Source organism: Euleptes europaea, chromosome 6, assembly GCF_029931775.1.
Source record: "Euleptes europaea isolate rEulEur1 chromosome 6, rEulEur1.hap1, whole genome shotgun sequence".
NCBI lineage: Eukaryota > Metazoa > Chordata > Lepidosauria > Squamata > Sphaerodactylidae > Euleptes > Euleptes europaea.
In genome coordinates, this window is record NC_079317.1 from 58,954,514 (window position 1) to 58,975,729 (window position 21,216).

At 42.9% G+C, this 21,216-nt stretch overlaps 1 protein-coding gene across 1 annotated transcript; it reads left to right on the plus strand.

Moving 5' to 3' along the window:
• The first annotated feature begins 1,139 nt into the window (after positions 1–1,139).
• RAPSN (receptor associated protein of the synapse) lies at positions 1,140–20,255 on the plus strand. Its single transcript, XM_056850777.1, has 8 exons — positions 1,140–1,401; positions 9,530–9,868; positions 11,800–11,958; positions 12,249–12,347; positions 12,467–12,589; positions 14,579–14,632; positions 15,942–16,141; positions 20,144–20,255. Exons 1-8 carry the CDS (start codon positions 1,186–1,188, stop codon positions 20,214–20,216), a joined length of 1,263 nt encoding a protein of 420 aa, XP_056706755.1. The 5' UTR covers positions 1,140–1,185; the 3' UTR covers positions 20,217–20,255.
• Positions 20,256–21,216: the final 961 nt, after the last annotated feature.

Consider the following 21,216-nt stretch of genomic DNA (forward strand, 5'->3'; position numbering starts at 1 on the left):
TATCAAAATACAATGATGGCAAGTGTCTGAGCTACAACAAAAGTTTTATCACTGTGCATAAATTCACACATTTCAAAGGGGTGGCATATCAGTCTACAGCAGCCGAAACCACAGTTTCGAGGCTCCTTAAAGGCTAACATGTCTACTGTTGCATAGCCTTTTGTGAGACAGCCTACTTTGTCAGATGACACACTTAGCCAGTGCTGTAAAGGTTTTAGGACCACTTCACACATTACGTTTTTAGATACCCATTTAAATCAACATAGAATGTATATCAAAGTACAACAAACTGGAGTGTGTACTTGTGTATCATACAAGAACTCTGTTCAGAGCCAAATTGGCTGTATGAGCAGTATCATTAAAGTAAGTGTCATACAAGTGAATTTGTCAGGGAACCACTTGGCCGCAGTTCCCTGCTCCAAGCACACTCAGCAAGCTCAAGTTTGCCTCTGCATCATTTGTGAAACAATTCTAAGTGTTAAATCCTTCTGCCAGTCTGTTCTGGCTTCTAAGATGTGCACTCGATATCCTAGAGATGTGCAGAGTTCGCTCCTGTTTTGATAAAATCCCGCACATCTCACAGTTGGAATCCACTCATGCATCATGGTGTTCTTAGTGTATTCAGTATCCCAAGGAAATAAGAAAGATATGATAGCCGTGACAGCAGTAGACGATGCTCTAGCTGGCGTATTTATAAAAGCAGTATAGAAGAAAGACAACGGCTGGCTCTGGTTTGCTTTCTGACCTTGGGAGTTACCAAGACTAACATTCCAGCAGAGTCATGTGATCAAGATTGGCGGGCACAGCTGTCACCAGTGGAGGGGAGGGGTGCAGGAGTGGCCATTCCGATTGAATTTCACTCCAGCCTCTTAGGATTTTTTTTCTTGCTTTCCTAGCTGCCCTTTTCTCTCTTTCACTCCTTTGTTCATGGATTTGGGCTGTTGAAAGCTCTGATGGGAGAGCAGCGGACAAGATGGTGGCCCTAGTGGATTAGCATGGCTGGCCTGAGATCTTGGTGGTTACTATCTGCCGTCCCTTCCTAACATTCCTACTATCCGAAGTTTTGGAGACTGCCGTGGCTCTGAACTTCCTAACCATGCAGTCCGTTTTCCTGTTTTAACGCAGCTTGTATTTTGTGTGTTTTGGACAGACACACGTGTGTCTGCTGTCCTGGTAGGTTGGTATATGAAGCTCTTGATCTCAAGAGAGATGGGTCAGGACCAGACAAAGCAGCAAATAGAAAAAGGACTCCAACTGTACCAGTCCAACCAGACAGAAAAGGCCCTGCAAGTCTGGCTGAAGGTTTTGGAAAAGACTACGGATGCTGCTGGAAGATTCCGAGTTCTGGGATGTCTCATCACTGCTCACTCTGAGATGGGCAGGTACAAAGATATGCTGAAGGTAAAGTAATCTCAGACCGAATACATTTGTTTTATCCCTATTCTATAGAGAGGATGGGAGTGAGGGTGAAAAAGCAGAGCTTTGGGTATACTGAGCTTTTGTGTAAAGTGCCATCAAGTCATAGCTGCCTTACGACGACCCCAGCAAGGCGCTTTCAAGGCAAGTGAGAAGCAGAGCTTGTTTTCCTTCCTCTTCCAGACTCTTCCTTCCAAATACCAACCCTGCTTAGCTTCCGAGGTCTGACAAGATCAGGCTATACCATGCTTCCTTTCCTTCCCGAGCTGCTGTTTAGAAGTACACATATGAAATGCAGCCAGTCATCTATGTTTGTAAATTGAATCATGCTTCAAAATCATCCCCAGAAATTCTAAGATTGCTCATTTGCAGTATCGATTACCATGCAGGTTGTTCAGTTTTGCATGCATTACTGAAATTCAACAGGATTTGTAACAGTTTGGTAGACATTAGCTTGGGCAGCTATTCTTGGCTGAAGAGTGTGATGAAGCAATTGACTGCCCTTAGTACGGCCCGCAAAGCATCAAATGGTGATGGAAAAAACACCCAAATGGTGGGTCATCATTTGGTTGCTTAGTATTAGCATAGTACTAATTATGCAAATTATTTAATATATATTACTTCAGCAATCTTTAGACTCTCCGTGTTGCAAATTTATGGATGGGGGAGCCTTAAGCTGAGAGCAAATGCCTTGTGCAAGGCCATCCAGTGATCTCAGATTTGAACAAGGGTCAACCATTCTCACCGATAGTCTCTTAGTTACCAATATGAAACCAGCTTTCGTTAAGGCAGTACTGAGTGTTGAGATGTAAGTGACACTAGTAGCTTGGAATTTGATGTGCATCTGGGACTGGCTGTTGACAGGTGGGAAAGATCCATTTCCACTGCTGGAGTCCACTCAGGAAACTTGTCTGAAAAACGTGTTTCTTCTAAGAGTTTAATAGTAACAGTTGCAAGTGTGTGTATTTTTGTTCAGACACCACATACCAAGCTATTTTCAAACTGGAGCCTAAACTGGTATGTGTGAGCTAGATGTTACCCTGGTTTGAAGAGTTCACTCTCTAAATAGGCATGTATACTAATTCAGACATAGACTGATGAGAAACAAACAATAAGACATCCAAATAGAGGTGTTTAGAGGTGCTATCTTTCATAGCGCTAACGTATTTGCCTCTGGCAAGCATCTGAATGATGCAATCCTTCATCTGAAGACTTCACAGCCAGATCAGGTGAGAATGAAAGCAAAGCTGTACTAGGAAGAGGGGGAGCTTAATCCCTCAGACCCACACACAGCAGCTATGAGCATTCCAGCTTGCAAATTAGAATGGTTTAGTTGGCACAGTTTAGCAGTCTTATACATATCTTCACTTCAGTGCATTTGAGAAGATCTATGACCATTTTATGTGAACTGGGTAGAAAAAGATGAAAAGGACTTCCAGGTGTAGGAGGGGAAAACAGGTAAGGTATACAGGGTGCAAAAAGTATGCCGTGGATTGAATGGAAAGGCAAAAATTAGGGTCTTATAACTCTGAAGGTAGGAAGGTTCGGATTTTTATTCAACATGAAAAGACTGCATGGATGTTCTGAAAAAGGCTGGATATGTTCAGTTTAGCTTTGAAGAACTTTGGAGCAAAGCAGAAGGTTTAGCTGGGGCTAAACTATAGAAATGACTGAAGGAAGAATATTCATGATCTCAATTTCAGGATTCCTAAGAAGCTTCGGATGCTAAATTCTGCGCTGACACAAAGCAGTAGCCGCATAGGGCTCAGGAAGTGTATTCATTCCCAATCATAAAAAATGAACTGAAAAGAGCAATTCATTTATGTGGGACTTGAAGGGAAACATCAAAGAGTGAACAATTTTGTTCACTGGTTGCATTGATTAAACCTAGCCCTTTGCTTTTTCCCTCCATCCCCTCCCTTGTTGGGCAGCTTGAGGCTTTTACTGGGGCATCTCCAGGCTGTTGGTGGCCAGGCAGGCAGGCAGCTAGCCAACAAACACTGCTTCCTGTGTATCTGATGTGCCACACCTTCTGCACCTTTGGGAATGTAGGCCTCAGAGTATCTGCTTTAAATTGTTGAGCACCGTAAGAACATAAGAAAAGTCCTGCTGGATCAGACCATGGCCCATCAAGTCCAGCAGTCTGCTCACACAGTGGCCAACCAGGTGCCTCTAGGAAGCTCCCAAACTGCAGCAGCACCATCCTGCCTGTGTTCCACAGCACCCAAGATAATAGGCATGCTCCTCTGATCCTGGAAAGAATAGTCCCTGTGGGACTGTATTACCCAGGGTGCAGTAGGTGTGGTACTGCCACATCAGAAACAGCATTTGAGGCCTGGAGGGAAAGGAGAATTTCCTTCCTACTCTCCTGCCTGTTGGCCAGCCAAGGCCTGGTGCTGCCACAACAGACTTATAAGTGTTGTTAAGGGGAGAGGAACGGGAGACAGGACATCCCCATTCAATTCAGAGGGAATAAATCTAAAATGAATAAATAAATAAAATGAATAAATCTAAATGAAACGGGTGGGGGTGGGGAATCATGTAGCAATGATACAAGTGAAAATGAATTTTTAAAATGGAAAATGGGACGGAAAATTGCACATCCCAAAATAGGACTACTTCCTACTGGTGATTATTAATTCATCATAGAAAACAGCTCAAGAGGGTTTTTTCGTTCAGCACTAGATTGCCTTGATTATAAGCCATAAGAGGGTGCAAAACAGCTGAAATGCTAATTGTGATGTGAGAGCAAGTAAAGCACAATTAAGTTTTGCAAAGGGAAGTTGGTTTTAAAAAAGAAGCTTTGTCGGGAACTATAAAAAAGACGAGAGGACTGTGCCATGCCATAGAAAACTCCATCTGTGGGGAAAATAGCACAACAGCCTAGCTTTCTCCTTGACCTGCTGATTTTCTAGGTGCAGGGCGTTCGTGTTTAAAAGGAAATATTCAAGCATGCAGTTTCTCCATATGCAGTCTGAAGTGGTAGTCATGGGAGAAGAGTATTCAGTTCTAAGACCTTCATTTGTGAAGCCACTTTTGAATGTAGGCACCTGTAAGTTGAGGCAATGTGTGGGTCTTTCATGGTAAGTCATATTTATGAGTGGTTTCCCTCATGATTTGACTTCCTGTGTGAAGCAGACTTAATAAAAGAAGCTGTCTGATTTTTAAACCCAGGGAAGGAAGTTGAGGATTTTTGTCTTAATAATATTTGTTTTATTTATTTATTTTATTTAAAACATGTTTATGCCACCTTTCCACCCAAATAGGGTCCCAAAGGCAGCAAACATGAAATATTTAAATGTTCCAACATTAAAAACATATAAAATAAAGTATGTGTGTGTGTATACACACACACATGCATACATAACACCAAAAAACAGAAAGGGGGTCAATAAAAGCTATGGGGGAGATGCCAAACAGAACAAAGAAGTCTTCAACCACTGGCAGAAGACAGCAGTAGAGAAAAACAGATAGTCTCTATGGGGAAGGAGTTCCCAAATTTGATGCCACAACCAAGAAGGCCCTTTCTTGGGTTGCCACTCATCTAGTCTCAGAAGGCAAGGGTGCCACAATGACAGCCTCCAATGATGACCAGAGTGGTCTGGTAGGTTCATGTGGGAGAAGGCAGTCCTTAAGGTAAGCTGGCCCCAAACCTTACAGGCCTTTAAAGGTCAATACCAGCACCTTGAATTGGGACCAGAAACAAATATGTATACTAATAAGAGCAATGAAAAGGCCACTCCTTTGCAGATATTAAGGAAAGGGTGGTCAGGCACTTTTGTGGTAGATATAAGATAAAAATGGCCTAAAAAAACATTCTGTCTCATAAGACAAGATACAGACCATACAATTCCATATGGCAGAAAGTCTATACTAGTCAGACTGGAAAAGAACTAAAGTCCTTGAATGAAACAACAGAAGCATGTGGAGATCCTGGGAAAATAACCATGTTTAAAGTAGAAAAGAGCAAAAAAAAATAGATTTTACACTTAATTTGGCTGCATGTGTTAAAGACAATTGCTGAAATCTTATGCTCAAAGTTTAGAAAAATAGAACAAAACAGGCTTGAAATTAGGTTACTTTTCAGATTAATTGATTTATTTAAACCTTTATTTACTAAAGAAATCACCTCAAGCTTGCATGCTTTATACAAACAAAATTCTTGGTTTAACCGCGAGTGTAGACTACTCAAACGAGCAATAACCAGGAAACATAGAGAATTCAGAAGGAACAATACTATTTCAGTATTGAAGGAATTGTTAACTATTAAAAAGAACTACAAGGACTTGGTAAACTGGAGGGAAAAAGAGGCCCTATATAAAAATTGGAGGAGCTTGATTACAGCTATAAACAACAATGATAATTCAACCTTCTGGCGGACTGTGAATTCTTTAATGGCTATGCCAGAGTCCCCACATGTATCCCGTCATCGGTCTGGGTAGCTTACTTCAAGAGCCTCTTCTCCTACTCTGTGGAAAACCAGGGACTTATACCTGTAGCACCTTCTATTTTGTTGAATTCTTGGCCAGATGTGTCTCCTAATGAAATTAAACCGCTCATTGATCGTTTACGCTCAGGCAAAGCCCCAGGTCCTGATCTAATTCTCTACGAACTTTTTAAAGTCAACAGTAAATGGTGAGCCAACATTCTTGCTCCTGTATTTACACAAATTAATGCATCAGGAGCCATTCCAAAATCTTGGAGACATACTATTATCGTCCCAATCTTTAAAAAGGATCAGCACTCTGACCCAAGCTGTAATCGTCCAATCAGCCTTTTGTCTTTCTTAGGCAAATTGTATTCCTCCTACTTATTAAAGAGGCTGTTGGACTGGGTTGAGAGTAATGACATCCTTGGCTGGGAACAGACTGGCTTTAGAAGGGGTTGGTCGGTCATGGACCACTGTTTAGTGCTCTCCCATCTAGCCGAGAAATATTCCTCCCCCCGAAATGGCACCCTTTATGCGGGTTTTATGGATCTTAAGGGAGCTTTTGATACCATCCCGAGGAAGAGGCTATGGTTGAAACTATCACATTCTACTATGGATAGGAGGTTACTATGGCTTATTCAGCAATTTCATACTGACCTCACAGCTCAGGTTCGCTGTGGCAACCAAGGAGAACTAACCAAGCCCTTTGAACTGGTCAAAGGAGTTAGACAAGGTTGCCTCCTTGCTCCTCTCTTGTTTAATCTATACCTGAATGATATGGCAACCAATTTCTCAGAGTGTTGCCACCCCCCAAAGCTTGCAAGTCATCCCACCCCAATTCTACTCTATGCTGACGATGAAGTTCTCCTGTCCTGCACAAGAATTGGTTTGAAAAGATCTTTGCAAACTTTTTCTGAGTACTGCTCTAGAGAAGGTCTTAAAATAAACCATCATAAATCTAAGATTATGATCTTCACTAAGAGGAAAAAAAATGCCTCTTTTTCGCTGGCTATTAGATGGCTTTGAGGTTGACCAAGTCAAGGAGTTTGTTTACCTTGGCATTCTTTTTTCCCATAACCTAAATTGGAATGCCCTTCAAAAAGCAGTGTCCAACAAAATTAAACCTGGGGTTGGTGCTATTGTCAACTTTTTTCACACCAAAGGTGGCAAACATATTCCAGGGGCTATTCAGGTTTTTAATCTGAAAATTACTCCAATTATCCTCTTTGGTGTTGCCATCTGGATAACAGTCATCAATGAATCTATAGATCGTCCACTGCTTCAGTTCTTACGAAAACTCCTAAATGCCCCTCGATGTGTTGCTGGCGTTACTCTTCGTTCCGAGTTTGGCCAAATGTCACTTGAAGCTAGGGCATGGTTGGCCGCCTTTAAACTACACCTTAAACTGTGCTTTAGCACTGAGGGATTCCTAGCTTCTCTGAAGCATGACCCTTTTAAATCCTCATGGTAAAAAATCTTAGATGAGAAACTGTCATTGTTGGGCTTCTCGGAGGATATTATTAGATCTTGGGAAAACAAGCATTTACCAAAATTAAAAAGTGCATTAAAGAGCTAGATTATAACAGCACTACTTTTCGTGCTCGTCGCGTCTGTATCCCAGTTCTTCGGAAAGCCCCTCCACGTGGTCTGCCTGCCTATACATTATCTGACAACTCATCGTCTTTGTAGAGCTTTTTTCTTGGCTAGATTGAATGCTAACCCTTCTATGGTAATGCAGGGCAGAATTCTGAATATACCATACTCAGACAGGATCTGCCCTTGCTCTTCTGGCTCTATTGACTCATTGGCTCATGCCCTTTTGGAATGCCGCTTTTACGAGGAACTTCGATTGCACTATATTTCCCCCCTTTTAACATACAAATCCAATGCCTCTGTGACTGAGATAATGCCTTTTTTACTAAGCGATAGTGACCCCAAGGCTACATTGTCAGTGGCAAGATTTGTTTCAGTCCTTATATCCCTCCAACACTAGATATATTCTGCTCAAGATCAATTGATCAAGGAGCTTCTAAGGGATAAAAGGAAAAGGAAAGGAAATTAGGTTACATTAACTCTTGAGAAAACAAAGATGATAATCTGCCAAAGATTGAATATAGTTAAGATTACTTCAGCTATATCATATGCTTTGTCAAGATGCCGAAAATGAGATGCATCTTGTCTTAAATACTTCAGAGTCTAAAGAAAGAGGTCTGTACTAAATTTGGAGAACCTTATGAAATAAACAGCTTATAAACAGCAATTGCATTGCTAGGCAAATTCTGACTTCCAGAACGCCATCTCATCCTTTGCCTTAAATCTGGCCTGGATATTAATTCTAATTGACTTGGACACGACAGTGTCGCACCTGCTTAAAGAAAGGGCCCACAGGCAAAAAGTTCAGGATGAGAAACAAGAACAGCAGGGAAGCTTGTCGTGCATGAGATACCAGGAATCAGCCTCCGAGTTGCAATTAATCCCTTTCTTAATGATGTGCAGAAGTGAATGAGTCACGGGACTACTTTTCATGAGATGAAATTTCCTGCCTGGAAATGAGGCAGCTCACAGTAAGGAGGTGAAACAGAGAAGCCATTACATTGGCTTTGTTTTGTTTTTTGCTTTGCTTTCATTATATTTTATTTGGGGATTTTATCCTACTACATGGCATCCCCTGCTGCAACATATATCCGTTTCCACTCCCCAGCTTCTCATACAGAAGAGCCTTCTCCTTCCTCTGTTGTTTTCCCCCACTTTTACCCTCCCCCTTCAACTTGAAGCTTGAACCATTTGCCCTTCATCACCTATTACCTCCTTTAAATATTTTTTTAAAAACCAAATAATACCGTAACATATCCAATAACTTTTTCCCCTCCCCAAGCAGCCACCAAAATACCTTCTAGTGGTTGAAAGCCAAACACTGTAGCAGGATTAGAGGGGAGGGCCACCAGAGAGATGTTGTTGGCTCTAATAGTAGTTTGATGAGAAAGACAGCGATTTAATGAATTAAAAGCTATTTCATTTAGTGGGGAAAAATCCAAAACAACTCACTCTCTAAATGATTAAGCAGTATATATGTACCTGCACTGTTTTGTGCCGGCCATTGGCTATAACAACAATAAACAAATAATTAAGCATTAATTGCTATCATGGCAGTTGTATTCTCGGAGGAGACACGCGTGGGAATGTAAAGGGCAGGTGTAGCCTGGTTCATAGGATATCTGCAGTCACACTGTTGGAAGACCAGTGAGCAGTATGGTCACCACTGAAAGATTAACACCACTGAAAGATTTGATGATCTTTCTTGAGTGTCCCTTCCAGTCAAAACCCTGAGCGGAGCTCTTGGATAGAAGGGAAACTGTCCACAGCTCACACACTGTCTGAATGGTGAAATTGATGGGTATGCTATGTGCATAGTATGTGCTTTAGAAGGGGAAATGCATTATGGTGTTACTTCTCCAATCTTTTAGGAATTTTTTCCATCCACTTTTGAACTAGAAAGCTTCTCTGTGTCCAGCCTATAACAATCTCGTCTGGGCTTCCTTTACCAAGGGCTGAAAAGCTCTGTATCCTTACTCCAAGGCTTGTAATATCTTGGGTGCATATGGTTAGCTTGACTTTGAATGCATCACCGTGTGTTTTCTAGCAACAGAGATAATGTCCCATAAATGTTCTGTTCTCTGCTGAAAGTTTGCAGTTGTACAGATTGACACAGCCCGGGAGCTGGAAGACCCCGACTACCTTACAGAGAGCTACCTGAATCTGGCACGGAGCAACGAGAAGCTCTGTGAATTCCAAAAAACAATCTCCTATTGTAAGACCTGCTTGAACATGCAAGGCACCACAGTGAGCCTGCAGCTGAATGGCCAGGTCAGCCTCAGCATGGGCAATGCCTACCTTGGCCTCAGCATCTTCCAAAAGGCACTGGAGTGTTTTGAGAAAGCCTTGCGCTATGCACACAACAATGACGACAAGATGCTCGAGTGTCGCGTCTGTTGCAGCTTAGGAAATTTCTACACACACCTCAAGGTGGGCACTGCTCTGAAGGAGAGAGGGTGCAGTTCATAAGGTAGAAAACCTGTGGGGTGGGGGGAAATGTTTTGTGTGTGTGCTTTTAATTGAGGCAAATGTCTTTGGCCTCATACAAATAGTGCACTGCTGTGTCGGCACTGTACCTTTTGAGTTTGGGTGAGGGAAGCGTCCCTGGAAAACACAGTTACTCCCCAGGACACCTCCACAGGTGAGTCTAAGAAACCAATCATACAGACTGCATAAACCTCCCAAATCCCTGTAAACTCATAGTATGAGCCAGTGGATGCTGGATACCACATGTCCAGATTGCAGAAGTCGGGAATGATGAAATAGCATCCTTGAAAGTAGAGTTATCTGGTTGAAATCTGGGAGAAGCTGCATATAGTACCATTTCTCTGTATGGATGTTATCTCCCACTGGAGATGGATCCATTAGTGGTCTGCAATGAAAAACACTACTAAAATTAGATGCCTGCAGGGTTGATGGGACTTTCTGTTAACGCCTGTTCTGCTTCAGACACTAAATGTTGGGGGATAGCTTTGTCCCTTTCAGAGGGGCATTGAGCAATCATGATAAATATTTGGTATGAGTCATTGCTCTCCCATCAGAAACCAAATAGGATGCTTATTTGCAGGAATTGATTTACACAGCTGTTTTCATCACATGACTGTAGATACAACAGGCTTGGCTGTGTGATGTTGTCTGTGATTAGACGTGTCAGGCATGGGTAGAGATTTCTTAGCGAGTGAATGCTGTACTTATCATAAGAACATAAGGCAGCAATTATGGGTAGGACTTGCAGTTCATCTTTTCACACAGATGCCAAGCAGAAGCCTGTGGATGGTCTAGAAGCAGGTCACGGAGTCCAAAGCCTCTGTTATCCCACCCCCTGCATGTGCACATGCGCACACACAGCTATCTGAATGGTTTGGTGCTTCTGAATGTGGAGGTTCCATTGATTGTGACTAATAGCCACGGATTTGTCTAATCCTATTTTAAAGCCAACTTAGCTAGTGGTCATCACTATGTCCTGTGGCTGTAAATTATGTACATTAATCATTTGAATGAAGAAGTACATGTTTTAATCTGTTCCTAAATGACTACCTGTTGGCTTCATTGGGGGAAAACTCAGCTGTGCCCAGGGCTCCTTCCATGGTTGTCCGACAGCCAGCCCCATGCAGGGCCTGAACCAAGGACCTCACGCATGCAAAGTCTGCACTGGATATATTTACTTAGAAAATGTATATCCTGTCCATACAGAGACCTGTATGAGGCAGCTCACGAAGTAAAAACAATATAGAATAACCATGACACCACCATAACCACTACCGATAATAAATGAGCCGTAAAAGGTTCCCAGTGGTATACCTTCCTCTAAATGATGCAAGGTTATCAAAACAAGTATTGGTTGATCTTTATCACCTCGATTAATTCTGTGAATGAATCCCAAAGTACTAGGACTCTTGCTTCCCTGCTTTGGAGAAAAGTTATTTGCTCAGACATATCCTGCACTAAGAAAACCAAACAAATTCATATTCAGGGGTCTTGACACACTCTCCTCAAGTTTAAACTTCAACAACCTTTTGAATTTTCCCTGGGACTTGATTTTTTTTTTTTAACTGCTACTTTGGAGGAAACCTAAGCAAATACATAGTCACTTAAATTTGGGGATTGTGTACTCAATTTTGAGACAATCCCATTCATTCTCCACATTTGTGTCCATTGTTCAAGCAATGTAAAATCTGGGCCTTGTGTGCCTTGTGATCTGGGCCAATTGGGGGATTCTGCTGGCAGTAGCCAGGTTTCAGTCTGCTTGCAGTCATGGTTATAGGCTTGCTCACAACTCCTTTGACTAGCTTTTTTGCTGCACCGCAAACATTTTTGTTGCATTATCCCCATTCTCTGCTTTTCTCTCCCATCTTTTCAAGGACTATGAGAAAGCCCTATTCTTTCCATGCAAGGCAGCTGAGCTGGTGAATGATTATGGAAAGGGCTGGAGTCTCAAGTATCGGGCAATGAGTCAGTACTACATGGCGGTAGCCTATCGGAAGCTGGGACACTTGGCAGATGCTATGGAATGCTGTGAGGTACAAGTGGTGGTGGAAGTGAACAGAGGTTATGCCTCTGCATAATAAGTAGAGAAAGGTACCTGATCTCAAGTAAATGTGCTCCAGCTGATGCCTACCCCTGCAAGTTTGTTGGTTGTTGGAGAGAACCGCCCATATGAGTATTCGGGGGATTGGGGTGCTCGGTTCAAACAGAAGTTGAGAACAAGGGTAGCTTTCTTTCTGCTGCAACCAGCAGGATCTGGAGCAGCCAGGATCTAGGGTGTGATGGAAAAGGTTCTAATTCTGACACTGCAGGTCTTCCTTGCTAGGAGTCAATGAAGATTGCTCTTCAGCATGGAGATCGTCCTTTGCAGGCCCAATGTCTGCTCTGCTTTGCTGATATCCATCGCAGCCGTATGGACGTACAGGTACGAACACACAAGCACCAACATTATGAGATGGGATGAATACTTCTGAAGTTTTCGGAAGATACGGTTGCAAGGCTTGGAGATCCATTGACAGATTCTTCTTTTTTAAAATATCACAGACAGCTTTCCCCCGCTATGATTCCTCAATGAGTATCATGACAGAGATTGGAAATCGTCTGGGACAGATTCAGGTGCTGCTGGGAGTGGCCAAGTGCTGGGTGATTCAGAAGGAACCAGACAAGGTCAGTGAACACATGAAGCTGCCTTATACTGAATCAGACCCTTGGTCCATCAAGGTCAGTATTGGCTACTTAGACCGGCAGCAGCTCTCCAGGGTCTCAGGCAGAGAAAGGTCTTTCACATCACCTACTTGCCTAGTCCCTTTAACTGGAGATGCCAGGGATTGAACCTGGGACCTTCTGCATGCCAAGCAGAGGCTCTACCACTGAGTGATTGTTTTAAGAAGTTCAATAGGCTATACTGCTCTCCAGTTTGAATCCTGTCCCCGTAGCCAAAATAATTTAGCCATAGCAATCTTTTAACAACAGTAAAACATCCCTCTGTCAGCCTGGTCCTATGGGCTGATTTTCATTCCCCAGAATATGTAAAATGAAAAGCACCCTGAGACATCTATGCTATGAAAAGAGAACTGTTAGGAAGGTGCTTTCCTTAGGTGATCAGTGATTAGGTGATTCCTGAAGATGGCTCAATGGTAAAGCATCTGGTTCACCTGCAGAAGCTCTCAGTTTCAGTCTCCAGTTCAAAGGATCAGGTAGTAGGTGATATGAAGGGACTCTGGTGGTCCCTTCCAACTCTATGACTCTATGATTCTACAAAAGACCTTAGCCCTCGACCCTGGAGAGCCACTGCCAGTCAGAGTAGACAATACTGACCTTTACAAACTAATGATCTGACTCAGTAGCCCCATTCAAAAGTTACATTGAATGCATGTACAATCCATGTACAGTGTACATTCGGTTATTCTTCATACATATGTTGAGAAATTTTCACATTACATTCAACACATGTACAGCTGAACATGTGATTAAAACCCCACATTTATCCCAGTACTGCCCCCGTTTCATTTGTAAAGTGAACACACATTGGCTGTTTCTCACACACACACATATGCAGGTTTTACATACATTCACTGTAACTTGAACAGGACAAGTATAAGGCAGGTTCAACATAAAACATGGAGAGCCGGCATGGTGTAGTTGTTAAGAGCAGGGGTTTGAAGCAGCAGACACTAATCTGGTGAACTGGGTTAGTTTCCCCATTCCTCCGCATTATGCCATCTGGGTGACCTTGGGCTAGTCACAGCGCTCTTAGAGCTCTCTCAGCCCCACCTACCTCACAGGGTGTCTGTTGTGGGGAGGGGAAGGGAAGGTGATTGTAAGCAGGTTTGATTCTTCCTTAAGTAGTAGAGAAAGTCAGCATGTAAAAACCACTCTTCAGTTGATTCAGTATACAGTTGTGTATATGTGTGTGTATGTGTATGAGATCAAGCTTCTAGATTTGGATCCTAAACCTTCTTTATAAATTTGGAAAGGTGGTCTTCCTCTGGAGTGCATTTCTCTTGTGCTAGGCACTTTTTCACTCCTTGAAAGACATTGGTCTTGGTGATTAGAAGTGCCTGGTGTCTGAGGAATGTATGCTTCACAACAGAAGATTTCCTCTGTAGTGGAAAGGAGCAGGATCCAAGCCCTAATATTTACCTACAAACATTTCTGGTAGTAGCTTATGTTACTGTGGAGTCTAGATCAGTCCTGTCTGCTCTGGCTGGCAGCAGTTCTTCAGGTTCCCAGCAGAGAATGTCTTTCCAAACACCGTCTACCACCTGACAGCTTCAAAACAGAGATACTATAGATCGAACATTGAACTTTCTGCGTGCAAACGATGTACTCTGCTGCTGAGCCAGGGTCGACAAGGTTAGGAGCCAATCCATACCTTGGCCTGGTATTCACAAACTGGCATTACATACATAGCGGCCACCAAGCAGACACATTTTTCAAGCAGCCTTCACATAATAGCTGCATCATGTGAAGCAATCCTGATAGATACCTAATGGACGCTAAGCATTTTTCATACAAACTGCAGGCAAAAACTGTAGCCTCTTGATCCCATGTATGTTTGGCATGCAAGATGAAAGTACTAGGCAATAACATAAAGTGATTTGTGTATCTCTGATATGCAGTGGTATTACATGAGGTCTGCTTCATTTCTCCCAGGCACTGGAAAGCATTGAAAAGGCTCACGATCTGGCAGAAGGACTGGGAAACAAGGTACTTTCTCTCATTCATATCTTCCTCGTGCTGACTATAAGTGGGGAGTTCACAGGAAAGCAAAGTGGTGGTTGGGGTGGGGGGACAATTTGGAAATCATACCCCTCTTCTCAAAATTGACCATTTGGGATTCTCTGAGGGGCCAGGGCAGGGTTTTTTTCTCCTCCCCCATTTTTTCCTTTTATTAATGCTCATTTTGTTTTCAATGTTCTGTCCTTCTGGAGCTTACTCAGTCCTTATTACCACTATCCTAATTCTCCATATAGTCTTATAAAAATTCTAAAAGCATGGCTGCCACAAAATGACTGCTGCATGAGATGGAACCAGGCAGCCACAAAAGGGCTTCTACAACTTACCTTCATTCATACTGTGAAGATCCTTGTGTGGTGGTGGAAGCTGCTGCCAAAGCAACATCTTTGAAAATCTGCACAGCCAATCAAATCTCCAAAATCCAATAGCCCCACTCACTTTTTAAAAACACTTTGTGGGCACCAAGGAAGGTATTAGTGGGCACCGTGGCACCCACAGGCCTAAAGAACTGTAGAAACATCAAATAATCCTATTTCCCTCTTAAGTCAGGAGCCTGTGGGCACCTTTGGAATTCTGACAAAAGCAGCTAGTTTCATTTTCCAGGCTGTCAGGAACATACATTCCTTGTGTCGTGGGACTGACATGGCAAACTTCTATAGGATTCACTCTACATGAAAAAGCAAACAGAAATTCTCACTAGTATCCTTCTAATTTAGCTTATTTTTAAAGCACTGCTTCAGGGCTTAGGAATGCACTGTATTTTTCAAATGTATATCTTTGTAAATTGTTTCTTATGTGATATGACATGGGCATTATGGTGGTGGGTGTTCCGTGCTGACCGCTCAAGTGTTTCTTCGTAATTGCAGAGAAATCTCTATTTATTTAGTCATTTTTTTTATCTCACTACTCTTCCAGCGAGCTCACAGCTGTGGTCCATGGTTCCCCCCTCCGCCATTTTATCCTCATAACAACCCTCAAAGTTAGGTTAGGCTGAGAAAGAATAACAGTGCATTCCTAAGGAGAGTTACTCCAGTCTAAGACCATTCATTTCAATGGTCTTAGACTGGAATAACTCTCCTTAGGAATGCACTGTAAGTGCCTCAGTGTCACCCAGCAAGTTTCATGACAAGTGGGAATTTGGTCTCCCGGATCCTAGTCTACCACTACAACAAACTGACTGCTAGTTTTTTGTTGCTGTTGTGGATCCAGAGAGAGCCCGGATAGTCATCTGTTAGTTTCTTTTCCATTGAATCTTCCTCTGTCTCTCCTCTCTGCACAGCTTGGCCTGCTGAAGATTCACTGCTTGTGCGAAGGGATCTATCGCACAAAGGGACAACAGCGGGAGCTCCGTAACCATGTGGTGAAGTTTCATGAATGCGTTGAGGAAATGGAGCTTTACTGTGGCATGTGTGGGGAATCCATTGGAGACAAGAACCACCAGCTCCAGGCATTGCCCTGCTCCCATGTCTTCCATTTGAAGTAAGGACTAGATGGGATGCATCTGAGATCAGGCTGTAAGGGAACAGGATAAAGCAAAGGTCTGAAATGGAAATGTAGAAAGTATATCCCCTAAGGCATGCTAATGGAGTCACAAAGTAATGGAACCAACTCAGGCAGAGGAAGTTCTGTAGCAATATTAGTAATTTTTTAAAAAAATGTCTGCTGTCTTTTCTCCTGAAAATCATTCCAGAAAGCTTCCTACCTGCCGTTCTGAGATTTTCCACCTAGCAATTATGATTACTTATTTCAAATCCACTCCTTAGCCCCTTACCAATATTTCATGATTGTAAGTTTTTATCAGGTTTACAGTATCTTTGTGTATCAGTCTATATCAAAGCTTCTTAAACTGTGGGTCACAAAAAATTTGGCAACAGTAAGAGATTTCTGAACATTATCAGTAAACGTTTGATTTGTATAACTATTTTATATACCCATATACCTGGGGTTGCGTAAAAGTTTCTCGGGCAAAAAGTGGTCACGAACGAAAAAAGTTTAAGAAGCCCTGGTGTATATGATGAGTTCTTATACTTGTATGGGTGTTCTTCTTCATGGGCTCTGTGCATCACACTGATGGCACCTTGAGCACATACAGAGTGTGACTGCATAGATGGCCACTTGAAGACACCAGTTACAGGTAAGCAACCTGTTATCTCTGCTTGCTTGTACATGAGATTGATCATAAACTTGTATATCCTACCTCTATGTGAATACATCTGTTTGTAAGAAAGAGCCAAGACATGTTCTCTTTACAGATGAAACCAGGGACCAGTACCTGGATAAATGTGAGGTTTCAGTCACATGTTCAGCTGTACATGTGTTGACTGTAATATGAGAATCACTCAGTGCACGTATAAAGAAAAATCAAGTGCTACTGTACACAGAGTGTACTGTACACAGATTGTGTACAGTACACAAGTTATTCACTGTAACTTGTGAATAGAGCTAATGAGGTGCAAGTAGGTGAAGCATCTCTGTGTTTTGTAGAAGCATGGACTAAAACTAGGACAATAGCATAGATTTGTGATTATGAACAAAGAGGATTTGGATGCCAGCACTGGAAAGAAAATAGCAGATGAACCCACGGATAAGTGATCTTGGCAACCCTTAACTGATATGACTAACTTTAGCATGTAGGGAAGATGACTGGGGAAGGCACTGGCAAACCACCCCGCAAACAAAGTCTGCCTTGGAGACGTTGGGATGTGATGTCACCCCATGGGTCAGGAACCTTTACCTTTTTAAATGCCAGAGCAAATATTTATGAAATGAAAACAGTTCTGTGGACAGGTTAGTAGCTTGGCTGGTGGTTCAGTAATGTGAGCTCATAAAAACACATAATAGTGTAACAAATGTTGCCAGTTTCTTTTTTCAATGAAAAGCATTCCTTGTATCAGATTCAGAAAATGGGAACAGCAAGACGCAACAAGGCTGGGACCTAGTGCAATTTTTCATTCAGCATGGAGGAGGGGTGCTAAAATGTCTGAATAAACTCGCAAGCAAAACTCAGTGTGAACTGCTAGATTCAAGCTCAGCGGCACCTTAGAGATCAACAAGGTTTTTTTCCAGATAACTTGAGATTGGACTCTCAAAATTTTATACCCCAAAAATCGTGTTGGTCTCTAAGGTGCTTGAATTTTAGCTGTTTTTACCGCACACAACCACAGCTACCCTCTGAAATTATCTCAGTGCAAACTGATATTGTTCACGACCACCACCAAGATATGAATTTAAATAGCAAGGTTAATCAGCTGAAAGGTGAGAGCCCCGACATTTAGGGAAATGGTCTCAGTATCTTTCATCCAGGTCGGAGTAGATGTTTGGTTGTTCAGACATGCGACACCGGGCAGGGGAACTGGGTCCAAACATCCAGCCAGATTGAGGCAAGCACTAGTTTGCAGTGAGGAAGGGAGTCTGAATGAGCCATCTGTACCTCTGTAGATTAAGCAAACAAAGAAAAAGCTTCTAAAACTGGCCTGAAGAGGACTAAATATAATCCAGAAAAAAGATGGCGTGTTCAGAGCCAGTCCGTATCAGTTACCAGGCCACTGGCAGAGTCGCCTAAGATCCTAAGGGTTGGGGGCATAATGTGGCATTTCCAAATTACTGAAGCTGCCTTATACTGAATCAGACCCTCGGTCCATCAAAGTCAGTATTGTCTACTCAGACCAGCAGTGGCTCTCCAGGGTCTCAGGCAGAGAGGTCTTTCGCATCACCTACTTGCCTAGTCCCTTTAACTGGGGATGCCGGGGATTGAACCTGGGACCTTCTGCATGCCAAGCAGATGTTCTACCACTGAGCCACAGCCCCTCCCACCTGCAATTCCTTGCAGGCCCCAGGCAATTATGTATTTCTAAAAGCTGTGTGTTGCATAACTATACCTGCAGTCTCTTGAAGCAGCTCCAATTTGTTTGCTGTTAAACTGCAATAAAAAAACCAAACATTACAGTCCCAATATAGAAAAACAAACAATTATGAAAGCAAAGACGTTCATTAGTTTGAAATGTCGGATATTTTATATATTGGGATGTCTATTTTGAGACTTCAGTTGTGGCTCAGTGAGGTAATTTAAAAAAATTCCTCTTCATGTCTGTTTTCCTTCTGTGGCTTCAGGAACTGCTAGCAGGAGAGACAGGATATTACATGGCATGGATCTGCATTCCTAAATTCCTTGGGAGGATTCAACTAATCGATTCAGAGCATAAGCAAAACCTGTCTAGCTTTTTAAAATTGCCCCCCCCCCCCCAGGCCTGATTGACTCTGGGGATGTTTTGTTGTGCCCTGTTGCATTGTTGGCTTGTGTAATCTAGAGTTATTTGCTATATGAGCAACTCGTCCTTTGGTACTATGCTGCAGCCTTGATTGCATAGCGGGAAGATCTCTTGCCAAATTAGACAGCTGGTTCTGCCCTTTGGATCCTTTTCAACACTTCAAACTGTATGATGCATAATGACCTGTTTAGATTCATTTGAAGTAAATACCGGTAACTACTATGTGCTTACAGGTATAATAGAATTGCAATAGGAGACAGGAGTATAAATTGTGGCATTTCAGGATCTATTTTAATTTCTGTCCTCAGCCTGCCATTTGCCTTTTCTTCTGCTTTGTATAAATGTACTGCATTTACCACTGTTTCAGTTCCTTCAGTTTTGGAATTGACATTGAAAATGTTTTTAATGCATGCTTCGATTATTTATGTACATGGTTGCAATAATCCTGAATATTTAAAAGCTCACCTTTTAAATAATTGTTCTCTATGCATTCAATTGCTTATGTCTCTTAAAAATTGAATTCTTGACCATAGGCAGAATTAGACATAAGAGCTCTGCTGGATAGTCCAGCATCCTGTCTCAAACAGTGGCCAACCAGTTACTTTGAGGGGCCAACAGCAGGGCATAGAGGCTGAGGTCTTCCCAAATGTGGCCTCCAGGCACTGGAATTCAGAGGTTGACTGCCTCTGAACGTGGAGCTTCCCTTTAGTCACCATGGCTAGTAGCCACTGATAGTATTCCCAGGTGCCACTAATGGTGGACAATACCCTGGTGCTTCCTGCCTCTGCCTGCCAACACTCAACTGTTCGACAGGCAGAAGCAAGCCAGCCACAAGGGGGGGCTCTATCACTCTCCCCATATTCTATGGAAACCATAGAGCTTTTAGGCAATTGCTAGACCATCCCGCCCCCGCCCCCAGGTGCAATGCCAGTGCTTTCGCATTGCGCCAGAAGTGATGATATCATGCAGGGAAGTGGATTGCAGCCCTCTGTACCCACCTTGCAAAAGCTCCAGGAGGTACCTGGCAACCCTACCAAAAGACCTGTCCTCCATGCATTTGTCTAATCCCCTTTTAAAGCTGTCTATGCCTGTGGACATCATTTCATCCTCTAGCAGTGAATTCCCCATTCCCCCTCAAAAAGAATTAGCTGTGTAAATTTGGTTCTTCCTTGTACTTCACCTTAAAATATGCTCTCTTGTTTGTTCATTGCAGGTGTCTGCAAACCAATGGGACACGTGGTTGCCCCAATTGCCACCGTGCATCAGTAAAACCAGGATTTGTGTGATCTGTGGAAATCCATGATTGAAGACAGCTCATTTTGATAGTCACCAAAGAGTCAAAAAGCAGGCCACTGGAGCATTTCTGGCACACAGCATGGAAACGGGGACCCACCAATTGAGGGGGAGTCTCTCCCTGCAGAGTGGATGCAACAGGTGGACCTAGACCTCTGCCGTCTGGTGTTTTCACACATCTGAGTGGTGGATGTCAGCACAGAGATCTCTGGCACCTCCTTCCTCAAAGCCAGTCACCACAACCCATGTGTCACTTCTGTTCCCTCAAGGAGTTGCTTAGCACAGACTTCCACAAGCCCAGTTCTCTCATTCTGGTGAACTGCTGCTTCTAGTAGCTTCCGCCAGGGCCAACTCTCGTACCTGCTCACACCTCATGCCATGGTTGCTTTTATTCATTCCTCATGGGAAAATACAATGATCGTGACAACATGGTGCTGTTTCTAGGATGGCACAGCACTGCTTTCTTGGAGTTCTAGATAGGCAGCAGAGTCCTTTCCTAGTGTAAAATCCTTGCTCAGCCTTGAGATTAGGTCTTAGCAGCAGCTCCCTGTCCATGTTCTGGAAAACTGGCAAGATACGTGTAATATAAAATTGGGTTCTTTCATGGACTGACCGAGCTTATCATTTGTCAGTTCCCCTTCTCCCAGAATGTTCAGGTGTGCATTGTGCCCATCGGCCATTTGGCACTGGGCTTCTCTGTGTGCATGTCTATGCTTTTGATGTATAGTTGTCTTTTGGGGACCCTTCCCAGAGTAAGGAGTTCACTTGGCCTGAGAGCCTCTCTATCAATTCTGCTCCCTTAGAACATTCATTTGCTGGATGGGACTGCAGAGGGACAGTCTCTCTGAAGGGCAGGCCTTGGGAAAGAGACTTATCGTGTTTATTCCTTTGCCATGTATTGTGATGTTACATAGACAGACACAGTGATGTGCTTGTGGTGTTGTCAGCAGTATATTTATACTTTCTGTAAACTATTTCTACTGGAATTAATAA